This window comes from Arachis hypogaea, chromosome 8 (genome assembly GCF_003086295.3).
Source record: "Arachis hypogaea cultivar Tifrunner chromosome 8, arahy.Tifrunner.gnm2.J5K5, whole genome shotgun sequence".
Taxonomy (NCBI): Eukaryota; Viridiplantae; Streptophyta; class Magnoliopsida; order Fabales; family Fabaceae; genus Arachis; species Arachis hypogaea.
This window is the reverse complement of record NC_092043.1, coordinates 3,708,117-3,734,490: the sequence shown is the minus strand read 5'-3', so window position 1 is coordinate 3,734,490 and position 26,374 is coordinate 3,708,117. Positions and strand designations below refer to the sequence as shown.

The 26,374-nt window shown below is 33.8% G+C and overlaps 1 protein-coding gene and 1 long non-coding RNA gene across 3 annotated transcripts; one reads left to right on the top strand and one right to left on the bottom strand.

Annotated features, from left to right (window-relative positions):
* The first annotated feature begins 222 nt into the window (after positions 1 to 222).
* On the top strand, positions 223 to 14,654 carry LOC112705710 (uncharacterized). 2 transcript variants are annotated; one of them, XM_025756622.2, is made up of 39 exons: positions 223 to 514; positions 1,463 to 1,527; positions 1,708 to 1,807; positions 1,968 to 2,075; positions 2,338 to 2,454; positions 2,636 to 2,786; positions 2,907 to 3,154; positions 3,290 to 3,481; positions 3,639 to 3,715; positions 3,794 to 3,911; positions 4,316 to 4,399; positions 4,791 to 4,886; positions 4,968 to 5,069; positions 5,181 to 5,249; positions 5,460 to 5,555; positions 5,638 to 5,745; positions 6,134 to 6,247; positions 6,420 to 6,503; positions 6,681 to 6,809; positions 7,327 to 7,525; positions 7,631 to 7,774; positions 8,822 to 8,865; positions 9,238 to 9,321; positions 9,442 to 9,510; positions 9,601 to 9,677; positions 10,139 to 10,208; positions 10,447 to 10,596; positions 11,034 to 11,099; positions 11,216 to 11,360; positions 11,510 to 11,574; positions 11,651 to 11,716; positions 11,890 to 11,983; positions 12,212 to 12,248; positions 12,383 to 12,440; positions 12,568 to 12,678; positions 12,889 to 12,956; positions 13,700 to 13,766; positions 13,858 to 13,926; positions 14,074 to 14,654. In XM_025756622.2, the coding sequence occupies exons 1-39, from the start codon at positions 458 to 460 to the stop codon at positions 14,146 to 14,148; spliced, it is 3,873 nt and encodes a 1,290-aa protein (XP_025612407.1). In that variant the 5' UTR covers positions 223 to 457; the 3' UTR covers positions 14,149 to 14,654. The 2 variants fall into 2 exon arrangements, with proteins under 2 accessions (XP_025612407.1, XP_025612409.1); XM_025756624.3 differs by having other exon boundaries at positions 262 to 1,117.
* Positions 14,655 to 17,602: 2,948 nt separating this feature from the next.
* Positions 17,603 to 19,063, bottom strand: LOC140174894 (uncharacterized). The gene is made up of 2 exons (XR_011865006.1): positions 18,763 to 19,063; positions 17,603 to 18,192 (listed from the first exon to the last, which is right to left on the bottom strand). It is a non-coding gene; the product is annotated as an uncharacterized lncRNA (long non-coding RNA).
* Between the last annotated feature and the right edge of the window lie 7,311 nt (positions 19,064 to 26,374).

Here is a 26,374-nt window from a genome sequence, read left to right as displayed (position 1 = left end):
AAAGGGAGAGTTCAAAATTTTATTCACTAGCAAGGAATAATTACTGAGTACTGACCATCATATCACTTTGACTATTAAGTATTAATAAGAAGGTGAAGACTAAAGAGAGGGTAGAATATGGGAATGTGAACGCGGTAAAAGAAGTCAAACAGTGGTACGTAAGCTGCGCTGGAATGCGAGATGGTGGCAACGTCATGAGCTGGGGCGAGTAAGAGTAGCTGCAGTTTAACTCTGCTCAGCACACTGTGTTCTTATAAATGCGGGTTTTTGACTCGCACGCTCTCTCACTCTTCCAAGTCCCACCCTTCCCTCCCGCAACAGCAAACGGTTTTTCTTTTCTTTTTCTTCTTTCTCTCTCTCTCTCTCTCTCTCTCTCACACACACACACAAACACACCACAACCACCATTCCCCACTACTGCGCAAACACACAAACATCTCATTCCCTGCTCCAACCAATGGACCATCATCATCGTCTAGGGTTTCTCACCTCCTCCATACTCTCTCTCTTACAGGCAATGCCTCTCTCTTCCTCCACTTTTTACTCTTTCCTGTTTAGTTTCTGATTTCACCATCACTCTTTCCTATTCCGCTCTTCTTTTGTGGAGCCGTGTTTCTAATTCAAAATCTATACTCGCGTTCGCCTCCTCTGCTCATCATTCTTCCTCAGATTCGGACGATACTTCTCAATTTTCTTTTTTCTGTGAGAAAATGGATCCAGAGATGAACCGCTGCTTCTTTTTTTTTTTGTAATTATTATTGTTTGAATAAAAAGGATTATGGAAAGTTGCATTTGGTTTCGTTGTCAACGGGGGAAGTAAATGAGCCTGTGTTGGTGGACAACTGTGGAATTTCAATTAGAATTGGCGGAGTGTGAAACGGAGGAGAACATTCCGATGATTTCGGAATGCTTCAAGATTTCGGGGATGAATATGAAGCTTCCATAAGTAGAATAAATTATACTGAGGCGATGCTGTATCATAAGAAGTTTAATCCATTTTTTTCCAGCTGTTTATGGTGTTCATTATGGCTGCGCAAACGTTATGAGCTTGCAAATTGTACGGACATTATGAATTTGCAACCTGTTATACGCTCAGAACACTACTGACGCAGAAAGGGTAAAATAAAAATTAAAAAAAAAAAGAAGAATGAAACAAAAAAAAAAAAAAAAAAGAAGAAGATAGATATTTTTCCTGGAAATTTGAATAAGCACTCTCATCACAAAAGTGGAGGTTATTTTGTATCTTTACAACTTCGATCCATCCTTTATGGATTAGACCTTTTTCTTTTTTAACTTCCCTATTGAAGAAACAGGGGTGAGAGAGATTTTCGCCAGAGTATAATTTGTTCTATTTCATGAGCTCGGGCGGTGTTTCCTTGCTTGAATTGGATTTGATTGAATGCAATGGCATTGTGCACCTTACTTGGTCAGATTGCTAATTTTTCTCATTCATCTTTTGCAGGTTTATGTAATTTTATTTTTAGTAGCAGCACACAATTTTTCGGCATCTGATGCTGCAGCAACTGGGTAAGCCACCTTCATACCTATGCACAAGTACAGGCGTGGGTTCTTGTACCTGACAATGATTGGTTCATGAACAGCTGTCTTCCAGTTCTGGAATTTCCATAATGAATTTGAATGTGTGGAGGACAGAATATGAATGTCCGTAATGATACAATATATTCAGTTCCATTTTCCTTTCTACAGGGAAAAACATGCCGAGAATCATTGTGCAATGTATGACATTTGTGGAAAGCGCATCGATGGTAAAGTGGTGAACTGTCCCTATGGTTCCCAAGCTGTGAAGGTATATATATTTATTTATTTCTACCTTTCTGTTTTCAAAATCAGAAGTTAAGAAACATAAACCTGTTTGGTCACACAATATATAATTATGAAGATTATTTCAGTTTGAACTTGAAAGCTTTAAAGTGTGGCTTGATCCTATCAATTATTGTATCTTTCAGCCAGATGATTTGCTTTCATCGAAGATCCAAAGTTTGTGTCCAACAATTACCGGGAATGTTTGTTGTACAGAGGCTCAGTTTGACACATTAAAGACTCAAGTCCAACAGGTAATCCTTTTAGCTAGATTTTCATTGTTAATGCATACTCATCATATACATACTATTTGAATTGATCAAACAAATGGGTTTCATCTTTCGTATTTTGTTGAAAGCAATTTTTTGGATATTATGGATTCCATACTAATACACTGGCTAGTGATAGTAATGCCTGTCCAGGTCATGGTGCTACATCTTTCTAGTTTATCTTTCTCATCAATCAATATTACTAGCATTTTAAATCCCAATGCTTATGCTTTCAATACTCTGGCAGGCTATTCCTTTTCTTGTCGGTTGTCCAGCATGCTTAAGAAACTTTTTGAATCTTTTCTGTGAGTTGACATGCTCTCCAAATCAGAGTTTATTTATCAATGTGACATCAATCGATAAGGTAAGGCTCTGTACATTCTTCTTTCCAATGCTAACTACTCTGAACAGAGATGTCACCAGTATTTGCGGTCGTATGCTTTTATGTTACCATTATCAGTAAATCAGATGCAAATCACAAATTGCTATCGCGATAGTTTTAGAATGCAATTATTACTGAAGACTCCAATTGTTACAATTTGCAGGTAGGTGGTAATTTCACGGTGGGTGGGATTGACTATTACATTACTGATGCTTTTGGTGAAGGTTTATACGATTCCTGCAAGGATGTAAAATTTGGCACGACGAATTCTCGAGCTATGCAGTTCATTGGCGCCGGTGCTCAAAACTTCAAAGGTAATTTGAACTTTGAATCCTATAAATTATAAGTGGGGCCATGGGTGTTTCTCTAATCGTATAAAATTATTCTTTTATTGTATGAAATTGTGATGCTTACATTGAGATTGCCTTTTGCAGAATGGTTTTCTTTTCTTGGTAGAAAAGCTGCCCCATATAGTCTTGGTTCACCATATGCGATTACATTCCAGCCAAACCCAATCAAGTCATCTGGCATGAAGCCTATGAATGTTTCAACTTATTCATGTGGTGATATTTCTCTTGGATGTTCTTGTGGTGATTGTCCTTCATCATCAGTATGCTCTGATTCAGTTTCAACTACCACCCATAAGAGGGATTCCTGCACTGTGAAAGTCGGGTCTTTAGTGGTAAGGGAGCATATTATCAAGATTTTGATATTTCCCAACACACTTGTATCTTGTTTGTGACAAATAAAACATGGTTTAAGTTTAAATCTAATCAGTGTCCTTCACTAATATGCTTTTACTGTTTGATATCTGTAGGTGAAATGTGTTGATTTTATTTTAGCAGTCCTATACATCATATTGATGGCTGTGTTCTTGGGTTGGGGATTTTATCATCGTATAAGGGAGAGAAAGCTGTCATATAGAACAAAACCAGAGTCTAATGTCATTAGTGGCAGTGTGGTGCACTCTCATAATAGGGAGAAGGATGAGAATCTCCCCATGCGTCAGGTTATAATATGCCATTTTTTTCATTATATGAAAACTTGAGAACTGTTTTATCTTTATTTTAAAATTTTTAAACAAGGTTTTACTTCACTTTCTTCCTTGTGAATGCTTGTCATAAATCTGACTCTGTTTTGACTTTTTACTGATGATGATGAATAAGATGATTGAAGGGGCTCCAGAAAACGGAAGTGGAGTTCAGCTCTCCACTGTGCAAGGATACATGTCAAAGTTTTACAGGTCACTACCCTTGCTATGGTTGTGATATGTGAACTTATATATGGACAATATCTAACCTCTTTTTGCAAACATGATCAGGAAATACGGATTGTATGTAGCTAGAAATCCAATTACAGTCTTGTTATCATCTCTGGCTATAGTTCTTCTGCTCTGTCTGGGGCTAATCCGATTCAGGGTTGAGACACGGCCTCAAAAGGTAACTATCCCATGGTTGTTTCTCTGTTGTTTTAAATGCTTTGCTTAATTCTATTCTTTTTTCTGAAGAAGCTTGTATCCATCTCTGACAAAAATTGTTTTGTTCTTTGTAGTTCAGCTATTCAATGTATTTGATTTCTCTATCAATAAATATATTTCTTATTTCAATTCCGAGAGCTTAAGTATTTGGCTTTAACTCTCCTCTCACTTGTCTTGTAATAGTATTAAAATACAATGAAAGATTGGCAATTTTGACTTCTAATGTACTGAAAAATGAATTGAATAGGGAATGAGGAAGTAGCTTTTTTGTTCTGTTATCGTGGCTTTCTGAACTTCCTCTATCGTCTTCTTCATATAATTCTTTGAATCAGCATTAATTTTTTAATATAACTACCTACATTTCAGCTTTGGGTAGGACCTGGCAGTAAAGCAGCACAAGAGAAACAGTTTTTTGACAGCCATCTTGCTCCATTTTACAGAATTGAACAGGTTTTTATGTTGGCTCCTTTTTCTTTTTTCTTGTTAGTCCCCATCAGCTTGTCAAGTTCATTATTGATGCAGCATGCAAAATTCTTCCTTTAATGTTCTCCTAACTATTTTATTTATCAACTTTCTTTCACTTTCTTCCCTTTTCTCGTGGAAATTTATTCATATATTTTTTTTCTTTGACTTCCAACACTTGCATATAGGGAAGATAAAATACTTCAGGACTTGTAGAAAAGCTACCATTCTTAAATAAAGCCTTAGACATTATACATATGTGGCAAATGGCATAAAGGAGCACTCTTATCATTTCTCCTCTAATAGCTTAATTGATGTCAATATTGACTGGATTTGATTTTTCCCTTTTATTTAGATGAATGACACTTTTATTTTTCAGCTCATACTGGCCACAGTACCAGATAAAGTGAATACTACATCACCAAGAATTGTGTCCGAGGAAAACATTAAATTTCTCTTTGAAATACAAAAGAAAGTAAGTGTTCCATTTAGTAGTACTACATAAATATTCTGTTCATATTTTGGGATTGTGAAGGCATTCCTTTAATGCTGTCAGGTTGATGCAATTCGTGCTAATTATTCTGGCTTGATGGTATCGCTTCAAGACATCTGTATGAAGCCACTAGACAAAGATTGTGCCACTCAGAGCGTCCTGCAGGTATAGTTATTGATATTCAGCTAGCTACCTTTAATATTTCATCATCACATTCTAATAAATTTGCATGATTTGAACATCTTTTTATTAATGTTTTTTTCTTCCTGGTTGTAGTACTTCAAAATGGACCAAAAAAATTTCGATGATTATGGCGGAGTTGACCATCTCAATTACTGTTTTGAGGTACCAAATTTTATCTTCGCATCTTGAAGTTGATTATAGTAGTATATGTTAATTTTGGATATTTGCAAGTTTGCATATAAAACAATAACAAAGATCTCCTGCCAGAATATGGCTTATATTCAACTATAATAAATTTCTTTGTGTGAGATTTTTACTTTTGTATAATTGCAGGATGCAACTGACCTGATTATTTTCCAATGTTTCTTTCAGCATTATTCCTCAGCAGACAAATGTATGAGTGCATTTAAAGGTCCTCTTGATCCAAGCACCGTCTTAGGGGGTTACTCTGGGAATGATTACTCTGAGGTACTTTCTCTACTCTTCTACTTTTTAATAAGTTGAAATTTTGTGGAGCATATGATAACTATATTTTGATCTATCAAGACAGGCATCTGCGTTTATCATAACTTATCCTGTGAATAATGCTGTTGATGGAGAAGGTAATCAAACTGCCAAGGCAATTGCATGGGAGAAGACTTTTATTCAGTTGGTGAAGGTAATATCCTGTACTTATTTTTTTCTCCCTTCCTTTTGCTGATCAGTATTTTCATCATCCCTTTATAAGAATCACAAGTCCCCACATATCCTTATCCTGCATTGGCCAATTCTGTTCCGCAGAAAGGAACCTTATCAAGAGTGCTGCATTGTCATTCATCTCTAGGAAGTACTTATGTTGTGTTCGATTCTCATTGAGTCTTAACATTCACATTTAGCTTATTTTACCATCCAATAACTAGTCCCTCTGGCCTATCTAACAGAGATTGAATAAATTTTCTAGTAGGTTACTTGGTCGTCTTGTGATGTGAAAGAGTCATGGAACTATTGCCATTCCCATCATTTCTCTTTTTCTTGATTTCCCATGTTTACTATGTCCTTTGATATAGGATGAGCTATTACCGATGGTGCAATCAAGGAATTTGACACTTGCTTTTTCGTCTGAAAGCTCCATCGAGGAAGAGTTAAAAAGAGAAAGTACTGCTGATGCTATTACTATAGTGGTATCACCCTCTTTCTGATTCACGATGTTTGCTTGTCTTGAATAATATTTAAGAACAATTTTTAATCTGAGGCATGATTATGGGAACTATGTGAATTGAGTTATATGCTTTGTATTTCTAAAATCGTTTTTATTTGTTGATACCAGTTGTTTAATCCCTCATTTTATTGCAGGTTAGTTATCTCGTGATGTTTGCATATATATCTCTTACTCTAGGAGATACACCACATCCTTCTTCTTTCTATATTTCATCGAAGGTGCAGTCAAACAGCTGTGCTAAACCATCTTTCTTTTTATTCTCTTTTTTCTTTATCTTGGTTCCTCCATGCTGCTCCACTTTATTAATGTACATGATGACAACAGGGTGCATCAAACACTTCTCTCACCAAGTAGGAGATTTTTAAGGTACCTAAATATATAATTCTGGATTACAGGTATTGCTTGGTCTTTCAGGAGTACTGCTTGTTATGCTTTCTGTCCTTGGATCAGTTGGATTTTTCAGTGCCCTTGGTGTTAAATCAACACTGATCATCATGGAAGTTATCCCGTTTCTTGTTCTAGCTGTAAGTCATTGTTTGCCTGTTCTTTCTGAAATCTTGGTTGCAATTTAAAATCAGAAAAAATGTGCCAGCTGATATTTAGAAAGAAAAGCTGAGAACTAAATGAAATTTGGATAAAAAACTGAAGTTACTATAAAATACCATTTTCCTTTTTATTTTTTCAAAAAAAAAAAGTGTTTATTGCCATTTGTATACAATATCATTTCTGAGCTTTTGAGACAAACTAAGCATATTGAGTGCTACAAAGAATTATCTTTGGTAGCCTAAAGCATCCCATCCTTAATATAGGATTGTTCCGTTCAAGCGAAATGAACAACATCAATGGTGATTAGGTCCATAGAGATAAAGTGTGCCTACCTGTCCCAACTTCTATTTAGTTGCAAGTTTGTTTAATCAAAGTTTCTATAGAAATGGATAATAAAATATCTACAATGGTATAGTAGCAGAACATCATAGTCAAATTCAGCCATTGTATTGCCAATAACCAACTCTTTTTTATTTTTCAATCTTGTTTGGTTAGGTTGGTGTGGATAACATGTGTATACTAGTTCACTCAGTAAAAAGGCAAAAACTTGAGCTACCTTTAGAAGAACGAATGAGCAAGGCTCTTGTGGAAGTTGGACCATCAATAACATTGGCTAGTTTATCAGAGGTTTTAGCATTTGCAGTTGGATGCATTATTTCGATGCCTGCATGCCGCGTGTTCTCCATGTTTGCAGGTAAGTTTTTCATTTTGGAATTTTATGACTTTGCTATAGTCTCAGTTGCTTTTCCTGTTGTGTAAAATTCTAATCCTTAAATTTCCTTCATCATTTCTTTCACAGCATTGGCTGTTCTTTTGGATTTTCTCCTCCAAGTTACAGCTTTTGTTGCTCTGATAGTTCTAGACTCCCTGCGAACAGAGGATATGAGAGTCGACTGTTTTCCATGCATGAAAGTCCATTCCTCACATGCTGACCCTGATAAAAGTATGAACAAAATATTACTTCATGGAACTACAATATCTTACTATATCTTGTCTCAATTTGATTACGAGCTTTCCCAAATTCCTCTATAACTAGAATGAGACCCGCATTACGTGCGGGGAGGTAAATTAATTATACTATATAGTATATTCTAATATTATTTAGAGAATGATTAGATAATATGCATACTAATGTTAAATTGAAGTGTTTTATATTAAAAATATTTTATAAAATATTTATTTGATAATTTGCATATAATTCCATATAATTATTCAATTAAAATATAATACAAATTGGATTATAGATTTTTTTTAGGAATTTGAATTCATTTATTTAAAAAAAAGATATAATTTTTTTATATTAATGCTGTACAAATGTACATATTTATTGTTTTCATTGTTTGCAAATAATTAAAAGAAAAAGTTAGAAAAAAATAAATTCGAATAAAAATACCAAAAATATAGAATAAAATTATGAATTAATTTTATAATCATGATATATTTAAATATACATAGTAAGGAGATGTTGTGCCAAATTTGAACTTACTTGAAAGAGTTTTTAACAATTTGTATGAGAGATTAACAAATAAAGTAATAGTAATAAGAGTTGTATGTAACATGATTCGTAAATAGACCAAATTGTGTAGTAGTAAGAGTCTTATATAACATGTATAAGTGAATCAAATAATGTGGGATTTCAATATTTATAACTGAAATTTTATAATTATGATTATTATGACACTTTATTTGTATATATTTATTGCATTTAATTAATAATTTATGTATCAATTGAATAATAATAATAATAGGTAAGAGTTTTATTTTTATTTTTATTTTTTAAAATGATTAGTTGATTCTCATATGTTACTATGTATTTAGAAGTGCTGATGTGGCATCATTAGAAAAAATAATATGGCTAAAACTCATTGCATAAAAAATTAGTATCAACCTTCTATAAATGATAGATAGATAGATAGATAGATAGATAAGTTGTATATTTGGAGGACCAAAATGGTCATTTATTGAAGTTTGTTTTTTCTTAACTTGTCAGGAATCGGAAGGAGAAAGCGTGGTTTATTGGCACGCTATATGAAGGTAAAACAACATCTCTATTACCAATTCAATGACTTATTACTGGTACTTCTAAAATATATGACCAAGTTACTAAGAATTTAGGGCAATATTACCTTTGTATGTGCTGCTTTAATGTTGTCATAAATTTAATTTTTCTACGATCTTCTACTAATGGAGGCTATGACTTTGTGTCAAGCCTGGTCAGCAGGCATTTATCCCTAATATTTATGTTACAATTCCTGGTTCTGTCAACCTTTTGAGTTTCTTTTTGTCATTTTTGTATGGATTTTAAATTAATTAACATTGTCTTTTTCTCCAACATTTTTTTACTTCAGTACAGTGTTGCTTACTACCTTGTTTTTATCCCATTGATTGTTCCTTACCTTTTTTCAGGAGGTTCACGCTCCCATTCTGAGCATATGGGGAGTAAAAATTGTTATTATTGCTATATTTGTAGCATTTGCATTCGCTAGCATTGTAAGTCTTCATTTTTCTTTGCACTCTTGTAGTTGTTGTGACATTAATCAAATCATACATGTAATTCTATTTCACTATACCCCATTCCTATCTTAATTTGTCTTCATCTGAACCTTATAGGCACTGAGTACTAGAATTGAACCTGGTCTGGAGCAGCAGATTGTTCTTCCACGAGACTCGTATCTTCAGGTTTAATACTTTCGTTTGCTCCCTACTACATTCATGTTTCTTTTTCATGTGTACTTTGTTATCTTCAAGCTCGTATATGTCTTCCTGCAGGGATATTTCACTAATGTGTCAGAATATCTCAGAATTGGACCACCTTTGTATTTCGTTGTGAAGAATTATAACTACAGGTACTAAACGTTTGGTTCATCTCATCCACTATTATGCTTAATGTGATAAATTTTTAGGACTCTGTTAAAGTTAAAGTGATGCATTCCAGTGTTACTGGTTACTGCTGTGTTTTTGTAATGTTTCTTTCTTGTTCATAGGTGTTGTAATGGATATAAAGTGAAATCATACTGAAATTAGCTTGAATAATATTTATTGTAACTTGTGGTTCACAAAGTTTATCCACTTACGCTAAAAGGTAGCATTGATCATAAGTTGTTTCACCCAACCAAAGCTTTATGAAGTTAATTGTTAATTCTTCACTGAGTCTTCTTCAGTTATGATATATTAGTATTTCAACAGGAGCAGGGTAAGTTTGAAAGTATTCATGATTCATATGTCTCTGACTGGGACATACTTAATCTTGCCTTAGTACTAGTTATAGTCAAGAATGATTAATTCTAATGTAATTTCCTCACTTCAGCTCAGAATCAACACAAACAAATCAGCTTTGCTCCATTAGCCAATGCAATTCAGACTCTCTTTTAAATGAGGCAAGTCATTAGCTGTTAAGTGGCTTTACTTGATTCTATATGATGTAGCCATACCTCATTTTGGTTTTTCCTGGCACATTCAATGTTACAAATTCTTGTTTATTTTATTTTTACTACTATTATTATTGATGGGCCATTGGGTTTTCTTTTTATAGTTGTTTTGTTTGCACTCTGCCAGCAGTCCATGATTATCTATCAACTTGGACACTTATTATGGGTGCTGTCTTTTACCATGTAGATTTCTAGGGCAGCCCTTGTGCCGGAGACTAGTTATATTGCCAAGCCAGCTGCCTCTTGGCTTGATGATTATCTTGTGTGGGTGTCTCCAGAAGCATTTGGGTGCTGCAGGAAGTTCACAAACGGGAGTTATTGTCCTCCTGATGATCAGGTCTGATGTACATGATATTTTTTGAACTTTTCTCGGATCCCAATTTTGTGATAAAGACGTGCTTATTACATTCTGTTAGGACTCTCGATCATAGTTTTTACAGTAATTTCACATACAGAACTTTTCATGACCTGGGGAAATGTATTCGTTGTAGCCAGAGGATTAATGAACATTGCTAGGATTTACTCAATATAGTAGACCTAAACTTTCATTTTGATTACTTTATTTCTTCTATTTTTAGTGATGCTAAATAGGAATATTCTAGCAGAATAATTGTTTAGTAGCCAAAAAAAAAAAATTGGATCACTACCTGGAAGATGAGATTTTGCTTTGATTGAAAGGGAAAATGTGTCGATGAAGGATAAGATTTCAATGTAGTACTCCAAGTTTATCATGATTTTGCTTTAACTGACTAAGGTTTTTCCTTATTAATCCAGCCTCCTTGCTGCTCTGCTGGTGAAGGATCTTGTGTTTCAAATGGAGCATGCAAAGATTGCACAACGGTATGCTATTTTATTTTATTTTTCGTTTTATTTATTTTGGATATTTTGTAAAGTAAACTATGATGATTTCTTGTTTTGTTTTGAGGCCTTAATCAAACAATATTTGGATTGCGCAGTGTTTTCGTCATGCAGATTTGTGGAATGATCGTCCCTCTACAACACAATTTAAGGATAAACTTCCATGGTTTCTTAGTTCTCTGCCTTCTGCTGATTGTGCAAAAGGTGGTCATGGGGCTTACACCAGCAGTGTAGATCTGAAAGGTTCGAGTCGAATTCATTCTTTCAAGTCCTTTTTTTCTTGTTTAATTCAACATAGACATGGGTTGGGGTATCCTGGAAGCCCAACCAGTTTAAGTTGCTGTGTGAGTACTATCTGACTTTGGTATGAACTATTTGGGTTGCATTTTCAGGCTATGACAGTGGTATTATCCAGGCATCATCATTCCGTACTTATCATACTCCACTCAACAAGCAGGTAGGATTTCTCATTGTTTGTTCCATGATTACTGTAGCATCAAACAGTCCAAAGTTTAACAGTAAAAAATTTTTAGATTGACTATGTTAATTCCATGAGGGCTGCTCGAGAGTTTGCTTCAAGAGTTTCTGATTCTTTAAAGGTGATGTTTCATTCATTTCTACTTGGTGAATCATGTTAATTTTTGTCCTTTTAGATATATAATGTTGAAATAACATCAGCATGTAACACTGTATCTGGATCTGGAAATCCAGACATACTCTTTTGTTGTGCTACATTTACTATGTCCAAGCTGAAATTCCTTTTCTGATGCAGATTGAGATCTTCCCATATTCAGTGTTTTATATGTTTTTTGAGCAATACCTTAATATATGGAGGACTGCACTGGTCAATCTTGCAATAGCTATTGGTTAGTATTTTGAGAAACCCTATGCATTTTCTCATGCCATCATAAACCTTTTCTGGTCAGAATTCTGTGCAAGTAAAGTGTTCTTTTCAAGAAAATATATGGATGTTCATATGGAAGAGACTGAAGGGGATTGATCCTTATGGAAATAATCTTCAATTTATTTATTAAGCATGTGTGTTGATTTTGAGCTTGTAAGATATTAACAAAATCTTATAATGGATGTAACAGGTGCAGTATTTATTGTGTGCTTGGTTATCACATGCAGGTGGGCATCAACTTATTTTGGGAATGATTTTCAAGCTATATTTTTATCTCTCTTCCAATTTCCACAATTTTGTTAAAGCATTTGATGAATCAATTGTCTTGGTCTAATAATCTTTTTGATTTAAAACTCTGTAGTTTATGGAGTTCAGCAATCATTTTGTTGGTGTTGGTGATGATTGTTGTCGATCTCATGGTATTTTCTTTCTTAAGCTGTACTTGATTTTTCACTTCCTGTTTATTGAACCATGTCATACAGTTCCTAGTTGATATTTTTGAATTCTGCATCACCTAGTTAATTTGTTTAAGATTATGCTTTGTAGGGTGTGATGGCCATTCTGAATATCCAGTTGAATGCTGTTTCAGTGGTCAACCTTGTTATGTCAGTGGGCATTGCGGTCGAGTTTTGTGTACATATGACTCATTCTTTTGCTGTTAGTATCACTCTGCTTTCCAGTATTTTTCAATTTGAATTATCCATATGCATAATTGTATCATTTTGAAATTCTTCATCTAAGAGCTATCAAAGTTATTAACTCTTTAATACTTGATATTTTCTCTACAAAATGGTTTTTGTCAGTTGCTCATAATTTTTCTCTACAAACTGGTTTCTGTCAGTTGCTCATGACCAAGTTTTACTGCAGGTAACTAGTGGAGACAAAGATCAACGTGTTAAGGAGGCTTTGGGTACAATGGGGGCTTCAGTCTTCAGGTGATTTGTCCTAGCAGCAATTTAATTTTTAGTTTGAATCAATCAGCATCTGCATCCAACCTAGTGAGGCGGTCCCAAATTTTTACCCGCCAGCCTTGCCTAACGGTGGATTGGCGGGTTGATGGGCTAAGCCCGCCAATTCTCTCTCTCTTTTTTTTTTGAAAAAATTTTTAAACTATTAAATATTAAAAAATATATATAATTTTACTAACATTTCAATAAACTTATAATTTCTAAAGACATAAAAAAATTATAATGTCTAAATTCACAAACACTAAAGTTTTTATAATTTTAAATATCTAATAAACATAATCATCAACCAAGTTTTTTTGAAACAAAATAATGAAACCAACATTGTCCAAAGCAAAACATGGTCCAAAAATATAATTAAACATTGTTCAAGTTTCTAATCAATCAAACATAGTCTATATTATAACTTAAAGTAAAACGAACAAACATTCCAAATACAAGCACAAAAGTAATATTCCAAATTCAATTATGATCTTTAAAGCCAAAAGCCCGCCCCATCCCGCCAAAACCCGTGAATTAGGTAGTGCGGGTTAGGCGGACTTTTTTATTATTGTGGTCTCAAATTTATAGCACGGCCCGCCTTTTTTGGCGAGTTATGCAAGCTTGCTCAGCAGGTTTCGGCCCGTTTGCTACCCCTAAACCCAAGAACCATTTTATTTTCTTAAATTTATGATATCATTTCTGAAATAGATTTACTTATACGCTGATTGCAGTGGCATTACACTAACAAAGCTTGTTGGAGTTATTGTTCTTTGCTTCTCAAGGACAGAAGTTTTTGTGGTATTATGAGTTCCTCTTTGGTTTATCCCCTTAATTATGGACAGAAGTATGTGTGTATATATATTTCTATACTAACTTTTGCATTTTACAGGTATATTACTTTCAGATGTACTTGTCATTAGTACTTCTTGGTTTCTTGCATGGACTTGTTTTCTTGCCGGTCAGTGTTGTTTTTGTTTTTGCTTTTGTTTTTCATGAAAATACATTGAAAGGGTAGAGCGCCAGGAATACTACAACATACTAAGGATGATCACATTCGAACTTTCAACTGTCTTCGAGACTGAACATATTTTGTTTTTATTGGTAGGTTGTATTAAGCATCTTTGGTCCTCCTTCAAGATGTATTGACCAAGGGGAGGATCATTCATCAACTACTTCATAGAACATACAGTAGTGATTGGATTATGCGTCGTCGGCAACTAGTTAAGAAGCATCTGTGAAGTACAGAATGTTGATAGGCGAAAAGGAAGATAGGAAAATACACCAATTTTGACTTGGCCGCCACTGAACTAGTAGTGTATATGATGACTCATTGGTACCCAGTTAAGCACCTCTTGTATGTAAGGTTACTGTGGAAGTAATGAAAAAAAAAAATTAAAATGAGATAAGGTTCATAGAAGAAAATGAAGTTTTATAGTATATATATCTGATGAAATTACTAGATTCTGAAGACGAAGTGTGTTGATCCGTAGCGTGCAATAGCTGACTGAAATCGTGTTACAACTAGGATTAGGACAAAGGAGGAGCTCAAACCAATGTAGCTACCTAAGTAACATTTAAGAAAAGTTTCATTTTTTTTCTGATTGGATGTAATGATAACCAACTGTATGTGCACACTAATACCTAATAAGTGACGTTGCCAATCACTTTTTTTTCGTCGATGCTAAATTACAATGGGTCCTTTATTAAAATGCTGAGTGTTGGTCCTGGTAATGCGTTCAGGTGGTGTAAGCTCTTGACAAGTTGAGTAGTTGACATAAAGAAATGAGGCAGAATCCAGAGTCATTTGCACCCTTTAAAAATGGAGAAACGCACACGGGAGTCTATGACGTAAGAACAAATAGAACATATGAGATGACTTAATCGTTAATATATAGTTATATAATGACAACACTCCACATCCTGACAAGTGACAACGCTGGCTGGTAGGGTTCTCGGCAACCATGAATGTGCAAGTGATGTATGCAATTTGCATACGTTCATAAAAATTTAATTCAATAGCGATTTTTCTTACTTTTATGACGCACTACGGCATTAAAGTTAATGAATATATTGAAATGTTTAGGTAAAGTCGTTCTGGCATTACGAATTTACGACTACAAGGAGCAAAGACTCGAGAGTAGAAATATATTTAGAGAAAATTTCACTTTTCTCCTGCGAAATGCTAAAATGATTTCTCTCTCCTTTATTTTATAAATGTACATTCATCTCTTTTTTAACTTTTAAAAAACTTCCTCTTTAATCCATTTTAAATTTTTTGTGTATATCAACCTTACACAGAGATTATCAACTCAAGATGAGACAAAACATTTGAATTAATAATTAGAGCGATTTAATGATCGGTTTAATTTTCAAACTTTGGTCCAGATTTTAAGAAAGTCAAAAACTTAAATATATTTTCAAATGTTCAAGGATATAAATGTCTACCGATCAAAAGTTTAAGGAAATATGTCATTTTTTTTAAAAGTTAAAATAGTACCTTTTTTTTGGTATTAAGTTAAAATAGTACTTACTATATTAAAAGATCAACGTAATTTGTCTGGCATTAACTTTAGAAAAGAAACTTAAGAATATTTTTGACTTATATATGTCCCTTCTCTCTATTCTAAATGGTTTTTGAAATCCCCCATCTATTGTTACTTTTAAGATTAATTGTGATACTAGTTATTTTGGTTCGGGTCGGGTGATAGTGTTGGTTTTGTTTGTGTTATTAGAGATTGTAATGGGAGTTGGCAAATGGGGTGTTTGGGAATGATTGAGAGTAATAGTATTCTTCAAGGAGAATTATTTTCTATTTGGAGAGGATATCTCTTACCTTGGGATGTGGGTCAACAAGATGTTATTTGTGAGACGGATTATGTGGAAGTATTTAATCTTATTACTCAAGATGGTTTTGGGTTTGTTGATCCATTGGTGTTTAAAATAAGAGATATCATCCATTGAAATTGGCGTGTTGAATTTCGTTTAATTACGAGAGATGCAAATACGGTGGCAGATACTATGGCAAAGATGTCGATGAAGTTACAACTTTCGCATGTGGAGCTTCTTTCACCTTGGGACCCAAGGAGTTTAAGAGTAATCTTAAACGGAACTATCCCTCTATTTAAGCAGTTATTTGTTTTGTTTATTTTATTTTTCTTTGTTTAGTTTGATATAGCTGGGTCAAGGGATGAGGAGTTAGCTATTGGGACTTGGGTCATGGGTTGGAGTAAATGCTGCTGCTGGTCAGGGTCGGTACATGATGGAAGGGGAGTTGACTCGTTCCTTGGAACAGGTAGTAGCGCAATGGTCCGCTTGGTAGGAGTGGGGGTCGTGCACCATTGGAAGACGCCGGTGACTACCAGGCCGATGAAGCAGGAAGCGATCTAGTGGCATAGGTTACGAACTTACGGTGTGGGCTGCGGCACTTCAACGGAAAAGGGTAGATCCATACGGTGGTGAGATACATATCGGTGGTCGCGGCACATAGTAGTGTCAATTAAGCCTTCAGCCTTAGGACTAGCTCTATGTCCTCTTTAATATTTTTTGCCTTCGGCCAAAACCTTTGAAAGAAAATTTTTACTGGCCCTAACCCCAAAAGGCTCAAAAACCAAAGGTTAGAACAGGGTAAGTCCATTGAGCCCTAACACCCGCCACAAACAAACACAAATCCTGTAACCTCTACTCTTCTCTCGTTTGTGTAGCCCTAATTCATACGCTGCGCTCTTTACTCTTTTTACAGAAATTTCTAACCTCTATTTTGTTCTGGTCTCTGCCGTCGTTGTCAACTCCAGCAACTGCCGTCGTTTTTAGTCTCTCTTCCACCGTTGTTCTTAGTGTCTCTTTCTCTTCCCGTCATTCATTCTCAGCATCTTTCTTTGTGTTGTTCGTTCTCAGTCTCAGAGTAGTGCGGGCTAAACGTCGGTTCAAATTTTTCAAAAAGAATCTAGTCGCAAGTATCGATCCAAACCGACAAATGATCAATATCAGAGTTTAATTTGCTGTCATAAATTCAAATCAATAAAAATTAAAAATTTTAAATCTCGGTCATTTTCCTACGAAATTACAATCGGATATGAGAGAAAATGGGTTGTAATAGCAATAAACAAGAAATTAAATAATAAAAAAGTAAATGACAAACAATCAGCAAAAGACAAAGGGAATTAAATTAAGACAATTGAAAAAATTAACTAAGAAAGGTTTTGGCAAAGGTTGATGGTTAAGGTTTCGTATCCAAGTCATTGGCCACAAATATGGTAATTAAGAAGATTTAATCCTACCTCGTCATTAAAAAAGTTAAATATGCATAATTGATCTTAATCCACAAGTTCTAATTAACTCACTAATTAGACTTAGTAAAAGACTAGGTCAATGGAAACAAAACCAACTAACAACCCTAAATTACTAATTAATATTGGACATCAATGATTTAAGGTCACCTAAGTCCTTAATTCCAAGCAAGGTTCAGAAAATTGGATTGGTCATCAAACCGTTCCAGTTACTGATTTATTAGTTCACTGGTCTAACCGATCTAATCGGTGGTTCAATCAGAAAAACCATTTTAAAATAAAATAATAAATAAATTATAAATAAACATCAGAAAATATAATTATAGTCTAATATAAATATTAAAATAGTTTTTAAATTTAAAACACTACATTAAATGTCATTAATCAAAATTCATATGATCTTATTAATATACAAACTCAAGTTAAATAGAATCAAGAAATATCAAATATTAAATGCCAACATAAAAATTTATCAATCATCAAAATTTACAAGAACTTGATGCAGATTTACTTCAATGGGCTCATCTTCACCTTCATTTCTACCCTGTTGAGTAGAAGAATCGAGAGATGGTATAAATTGATATTGATTGGGACTGCTTTGTTTTGTTTAGCCTTTTTCTAATTTAAAAGACATTGAGTTTTTTATTAGTATATGATTCTTTCAGATTGATCTTTTGAATGATGGGAAGACAAAATGCTAGAAAGTAGAATAGAAACTTAATTCTGGGCAAGAAATCATCATCGAAGTCTAATTCATCAAAATCCCAAGATGTTCTTGTGAGTTTTTTTTGGGATAATTATTTAAATATATTATGTAATTATGATTGTGATTTTAACTATTGTGCTAAAGAAACTTTCAAGTAACAAGGATATGGTGATGGTGGTGTTGTCTTCTGAGGCATCAATGTCTCCTCATCCAACCCCTCCAATTTCTTCAGCTAAAACCATAACAAAAGGAATGGTACCAGAAAATAAGGTAGTTAATGGATCATCAAATGAAAAGCTTTTTGTTGTTGCAAGTGAAGATGAACAGGCCAATGCACAAGTTTGAATGTAGCAAATTAACAAAACTTAACAGAGCCAGAAATAAAAAAGAAGCAGTAACAAAAGTTAAATACCAGCAATAAATAATCACTATAAACCCTGAAATCAATAACTATTTCAACAAGATTTCAGAAACATCATACTCAAAAATTAAAAAACGGCAACAACAGATAATAAATCCATTTTAATCAATAATTTCAACAGCACAAAATCAATGATTTAATTAATTTCAGATTCAGAAATCACAAATAAGAGTATCAAACATTCAAAACATTGAAACAGACTCAACAGTGATTTCACTAAATTAAACAGAGCATTAGCAAGGAAGAAGAAGAACATTAGCAATATTATTTGAATAAAAAATTCAGAAATTAAAAGTAAGAAGAAGAATCGAGCATTCAGAAATTAAACAAAGCCATAGTAACCAGAGCAAAATCAAAAGGAAGCAAAGCACGACCACTCACCTTCGATGGAGACACAGATGGCAACTGGCGAGACAACGGCAAGAGGCGAGACGACGGCGAGAGGTAAGACGGCGGCAAATGGCGAGCTGCTCCAAGCCATGAACAGAAAAGTCAGTGGACGACGTGCCGAGCTATCTGGGTTCCAGTCAGGGAAAAGAGAAAGAAGCGGAGGCGTCGAGAACCTGGGGATGGCGACGGCAAGGAACTTAGGGCTAGGGTTTTGCCGTTTTGATTTTACTTTGCTTTGCATGAATGATCAGGGAAAGGGGGCCTTCAACTTGGTTTTGATTTTTCTTCTTTTTTTTTAAAACGTAAAATTGCGTCCTTTTTTTAGAACCGGCCAGTTACCGGTCTGGTCCAACCGTCGGTTTCTGGCCGGTTCAACGGTTTTCGAACGGTTCTATAATTAACGGTTTTTGGCAATGGACCGGATCATTTTCATTGTCAATTTTCGATTGAACCGGTTCGACTGGCCAGTCCAGTATGCTTTTTAGAACCATGATTCCAAATCATAAATGCAAAATTCTACTCTAAAACTAGAAAATACATTTTGTCAAACACTTGGAATGTATAAAAATAAAACATAAAAAATTACAAAAATAATAAAATTTATAACTACCAAAACAAGAAAGAAAATATAACAATTCAAACAAGCAACGATGAACATGAAAACACTAAATTGTATTAAAGAAAAATTAGAATTCACACAAATTTTCATAAACTAAAATTAACAAAAATAAAGAAACTAACAAGTAAAACTAGAAAAATTAAGATTCTAGAACATGAAAATATAAAAGAAACTACACTAAAACAAGAATTAAAATCTAAATCTAAGAAGAAACTAAACTAAAAACTAAGGTTCTGAAAACCGGATCGATCATCAAACCACTCTAGTAACTGATTCACTGGTTTATTGGTCTAATCGGTTCAACCGTGATCCAACAAAAAAAAACCATTATAATAAAATAATAAATAAATTATAAATAAATATCCTAAAATATAATTTTAGTCTAATATAAATATTAAGATGTCTTCTAAATTATGATGTAATAGACGTATTCCTATAAAAAAGAAAATGATTCGATAGCTATTTTTTTAGTGTCTGACAAAATATAACTCAATAATTATAAAGTCTAATTTAAACCATCATAAATAAATAAAATAAGTAATGAAATCAAATATAAAACTTAATTATTTTGTTTTGTGGTATAAAAAAAGATATAATATAATAAATCATACTGTTTTTATACATAATGACATAAAATTCAATATTATCCTTCTCTGGAGCCTTCTATTTTTATTGGCTTTTATGTTTATCTTTGTGCTTTATTTTAATTTTATTAAATTAAAAAATACTAATATTATTTAACTTTAATTTTTAACTTTTATCACAAATAAAAAGATGTAATGTAATAATAAAAAAATACTCATAATAGAAGAAGTTAAATTTACACTTTCGTTATATTTATAGTAGCGTAGATAATTAACATAAGAGTTATGAGATCTTTTTAATTTGTTTTTAAAGTAGTACACACTTTTGAGGGTAATAATTATGGACTAATACATAATGACAATTAATTGCTACCGATGAAGATAAGGCAGAAGAAAATAACTAAAAGAGGAAGTAAGAGAGAACAATTCAATATAATAGTGGTGGTGGACAATAATAAATATTTATATAGAAAATAATAAAAAATAACAAAATAAAAATAAAAATTCATAAAAATGATAAAACAAAGATAATTTAAGATCTTGAATATAAAATTAAGAAAATAAAAAAATTTTAGCCATTAAAATTATGTAAAAAAAATGTGCTTTAAATATAAACTTTTATATCTAATTCAAATTAGATAAGATCGAGAAAATAAAAAATTTACAAATATTTATAAATTTTTAACTTAATTATTTCACATATAACAACGTAATAATTTTAGTATTATAGCTAAATTAATTCAAATTTTATTATTCTATAGAATAAAAAAATTATATAACTTATAAAATTTTTATTTTTATTTTTTATTTATCAATAATTTATTATTTATGATTTTTTATTTATTTATCTCAAATTTATAATTTTAAAATATAAAAATTAATTTCCTAAAAATATTAGAAAAAACATTAACAATATCATAGTTGTTATTCTATTTTAAAATTAAACAAAACTTAGAAAAACCTTTAAAATTTTATTATTTGAAGAAATAAAATTTGAGATATTAGATGTAAGGAAAGATTAAGAATTATTTTAACAAAAATGCTATTTGTACATCAAAATTAGCCACTAAAATCAGCCACTAATATATTTATGTATAAATACATGTGTGGTTTAATTTATTTTTAATGTGTATTTGTATTTCAGCATGTATTTTATACTGATGGTTGACTTTGATAACTAATTTTGGTGTACACATAACTTAACTCTTATTACAAATAGTATTGAGTAGGGGAGTTACTTAACAATATTAACTTTTTTATAGGTCAATTGTGTATGTTAATAGAAGCTAAAATAATAGTGTCTATATAATATTACTCTTTTATAAAAATATAATATATTTAGTATTATTTTTTACAGTTATTTTTTTATAATTATTGACAAATTTTAATCATTTGAACAAAAATTTAGATGTTTGATATCTTAAATTTCTTCTTTAAATGAGAAGATATGACTAAACAAGTAAGTATAAAAAATAAATAATTATATAATAGTTATATATCTAGATATTTAAATCAAACAAGTAAAAAATTCTTTTAGCAAATTTTTAACAACTCAAAAGTTAATATAATAAGTAGTTATGAATCAAACATCAAAGTGAAAAAAAAAAGTTGTGATAATGGTATAGTGGTAATAAATTGCGATTGGACTGAATAGAAGAAGAAAATAAAGAAGAGTAATAAAAAAAAGGCAACATAATAATGACGGTGACACAATAATAATTATACATGAATAAAAAATAATAAAAAAAAAATAGTGTATAATATAGTGAGATGACATAATCAAAATAAAAATTAATAATTTTAAAAGATTAATAAAATCAAAGATAGTTAAAAATGTTTAATATAATATAAAATTAAAGAAATAATTTTTTATCTATTAAAATTATATATAGAGATAGAGTATTTTAAATATAAATTTTTAAATTTGCTTCAAATTTAAATAAGATTGAGAAAATAAATAAATTTAATAATATTTATAAATAATTAATCTGTAAATAATATTAATAAATTTTTATCTTAATTTTGTTACACTTAATAATAATATAATTCTTTTTTAATCTTAGTTTTTTAATTTAAATTTATTTATTTTATATATTTTATGTGTTAAATAACTTAAAATATTTTTTATATAATTTATTTTTTAATTATTAATATTAAATTTATAATTTTAAAAATAAAAATATAAAAAATAATTTGTTAAATTCAATAGAAAAACAGTTGAATAGACACAGTAATGTCTGTTAAGCTATTAGTAGTAATAGATTTCATATTCTTGTAAGATTCATATTAATGTCTATATTATTAAATAATTTTTATTATAAAAATATTATTTGTACACTAAAATTAATTATTATATATTTTTATATAAATATATGTGTAATATATTTTATGTTTAATGTATATTTTGTATTTTAATGAATACTTTATACTGATAATAACTAATTTTTGTGACTGATTATAATCTACACTTAACATGATTTTTTTTACTATTCTCTAGCAGGTCAATGGTTGAATTAGTCTCTGAAAAATTGGTCATTCTCTCATTCTTGAAAAATTTTATCAATCAAATTAGTCTTTTAAATATTATAAATTAATCATTTTTGTCCTTCTGTCACTCAATTAATAGTTTTCTACTAGTTAATGATTGATGATACAAAATGTTAACTGATAGCATACATGATACTTAACATGTCTAATTAGACGCTGATTAAATTTGTTTATGAAAATCTATTAATTTAGTCTATTTTTCAAATTATATAAAACAATTCTATTATAACCTAACGATACTAAATTAATAAATTTTTATAAATATATTTATCCAGTATCTAATTAGATATTCTAAATACCTTGTATGATTTGAGTTAACATTTTATGTTATTAATTATTGATAAAAACTATTAATTAAGTGACTGAAAGACAAAAATAATTAATTTATAATATTTAAAAAAATAATTTATCTTTTAAAAATAAATTTAAAAAATAATTTATGTTTTAGAGATTAATTTGGCTATGAAATTCATTTTTTAGCACCGATGACAAAAAAATTTATAAAAACCTCAAATGACAAAAAGAAGCAGCCATATTTCGTTGACAAGAAAGCATTATATTGATGAAAAGAAATTAAATCTCACATGTGGCAAGGGGCTTTTGTGATCCTAATAACTTATCTAAACATTTTAAGGCTCTTCGTTGCAAATTCATTTACTAAACAAGACGGCATGAGTTCTAAAATAATCCTAATAATATTTAATATTTGAAAAACAATAAAAAATCAATTTAAACAGATTAAAGTTATTTTATTTAATATTTATTAATTATTATTTGTTCGGTATCTCGGATATCGGACAGTTCGGGAGTGGTTTTCGGTTGATCCGGTGGGGTGTAGCCTGAGGTCAGGTGGCGAAGGAGAAGTTGATGGATCGACGTTTCGAGCTCTTGATGTGAAGGGGAGTGTCACCTGCAAAGACAATCCGACGCCCAAGTCAGTAGAGTGTGCAGGCGAGAAAGGGGTAGAGTGGTGTATTACGTACCTTGGGGGAGGGGCAGGCCTTTCCCCATTTATATCGGGCCCACCTTCCTCGAAACTTCCTCACAGCTGCAGTGGAGAGCTGTCAAGGACGCGTGTCCGGGTCGTTGAGTGAGCTGTATGTGCCCGACCGTTAGGGTCAGGTCATCAGTGGGTCGGGTTGACCCGCGAATGACCTGGGCCAGGCTGTAACAGTGCCCCCAACGCACCAGCAATAGTCGCGTGGGCTGTTGGTGGCGTTACATCTTCTCTTATGCGTTGTCGCCAGGTCGGCCGCCCGTGGAGGGGACGTGCCTTTCGTGTGCGTGCCTGTTCGTTGCTGGGACGATCATTTGTCGCCTCGTTCCTTGCACAGAGCATTAAATGCTCATATTGGGTTGAAAAATCCCGCGCGCAAAGACTGATTTGCCCCTGGAATTTTCGCGCTTCTTTGAGTAGCGGTTTTCAAAACCGTTTTGTATTCATTCCCATATTTCGACCGTCTTCATCCTCTTCATTCCCAAAATTCCCAAAGGGTTGTTCTTGTCATCCTGTGCATCTGCTTCTCTTCTTTCTTCCTCAATTCTTCAAAACTAATCCAGGTAAGTAGTTGTTTCTTTATTTTCTGCTTTGCGTCTATTTTGCTTTTGTCATTGCTTCCTATTACATGCATGTTGTTTGCTTGATCTTCTTTAGTGTCAAGTAGGTGTATTAGGGGGGTTACCATTCCGGGGTAGGTTTTTGTCAGGGTTTTACTTTAGGTGTGTTTAGTTTGGGTTGCAGAATAGGTCAAGTGTAGTTTCTGGGTTTTTCCCCACTCCCGACCTCATAGACTAATCGAGTGGTACCCCAACTATAGGTATGCCTCGCGTTGTCGCCCGGGCTTCTACCTCCGACGGGAGTTATGACCCGTATGCTTGGGTGGTTTCCGACCTCAAGGACTCCCCGAATCAGATGGGTGAGAAGGAGCTTACCGAGTTCCGTCAGGCCGAATACCTATGCGGGGGCACCGATGAGGAGGCCAACTATGATGTTTACGTTCCTGCTCCTCATGAGCGGTTATACGAGATCAACTTCCATGCCCCTTGGGTTGCCGACTGGATCTGATTTTACAAAGCCATGCTCACCCAAGTGGGGGTTCGTATCCCCTTCTCCGCCTTCCAAATGGGGCTTCTTAGTCGGATCTCCATGGCGCCATCGCAGCTGCATCCGAACAGTTGGGCTTCAATCTGCTGTTTCGAGATGGTATGTGAGTATTTGGAGCTTCCGATGTCCGTCGATGTCTTCCTATACTTCTTTAGTCTTACGAACCCTTCCAAGGTGGGGAAGGCGAGGAAGGGGTTTATGTCCTTCCGTTCTGCCCAAGGACGGAGGATATTTGGCTTATTCGAGGACTCTTATCATGGATTTAAGGATAAGTATTTCAAGGTGTGACCAGTCAAGGGTCGTCACCCTTTTTTGTTGTCATTAGAGGGGAAGCGCCTCATCCCGACATATTGGAGTTTCGGGGGCGGGGTCCAATGCATTTATTAAGGTAACTTATAAGGGGATGTCGGCTGTGGATCGAAAAATTGCCGACGTGCTGTGGGCCATTTTTGGGAAAAACCATGTGAACCCTCACCTCCTTATGGGTAGCCGGGAGGTCGCCAGGGATTATATTTGTGAGTTACTTTTGTTGTGTCCTTTCTGTATGGTTGCTTCTTTTGATTTAGTATGTTGATTACTGACTAACTTATTCATTTCTTGTTGTAGTGGGGATGTCTGCCGAAGTGACCGGCCTTGAGAATTTGTACAAGACTTTCTTGGCGGAAAGTGATGGGGGAGAAGGCCGACGAGCAATCGGTGGTTCCTCCTAGAGTCGAGGGGGAGCAAGCGGCGCCCACACCTCGTGACGTCGTCATGTCGGACAAACTTGTCAATGCGATGCGTGACTCCCCCGTTCTTGAGGAAGTGGCTGGTACCGGGCACTCGTCTTCCAATTCCTACCCCTAAGAGGCAAAGGTCACATTCTAGTCCTGAAGGGGTCCTTACCATGATGGAGAGGAACTTCGATGCTGGGTCGTTCATAGATTCCCAACTACTCCCCGGCACGGAGGAACACTTCCATGGTACCGACCTCGCGGGGCAGGCACGATGGATGTATTGTACTCTTCTCCGTGGTGCTGCCATAGCTCGGAAGGCTGAGTTCGAGTTGTCGGGTATGGCGTCGCTCCGTCGGAAGCTCGAGACTGCCGCCACGGCCAACAACAAACTCAAGGCCCAAGTTGAAACATTCCAGGAGTAGCTAACCGAGGCGAAGGAGAAGCTTAAGACCGCCGAGGAGAAGGCTACGTCTGCTAAAGAGAAATTGAAAACTACCGATGCTTCCGTATCTCGTCTGACAGAGCAGGAAACAACGTTGGAAAGCCAGCTTAGCGCTGCACAAGGTCGGTTGGTCGCCCTGCAGAAAGAACGAGATGCGGCTGTCGCGGCTACCAAGACTGCTCAAGACGAGGCTGAAGGGCTTAGGAAGAAACACAAGGAGGTCCGAGAGCAAGGAAAGAGTGCGATCTTTATGACTGAGGAGGCTCTCAAGGCTCAGGTGAAAATCGTGGCTCCCGACTTTGATACCTCGGCCATCGGGGTTTTTAAGATGATCAAGGACGGCAAGATTGTTGATATGCCTAGGAAGTGAACTCTTTTACCTTGTGTTTTTGTGCCTTTGTTGTAGAACTTTTTGAACTAGTTTGTCGTACTTATTTAGTCAGTTGGTCGGCTTGCCAATATTATGCTTTTCCGTTTACCCGGTAGTGTTTGCGTTTTGTCTTGTTTTCGTTCTGCTATTATATGATCACTGCTTCATCGTTTGTTTATCATTACGTTAGTGTCTTTGTCGAGGCCTTATCGTGGCTTTAT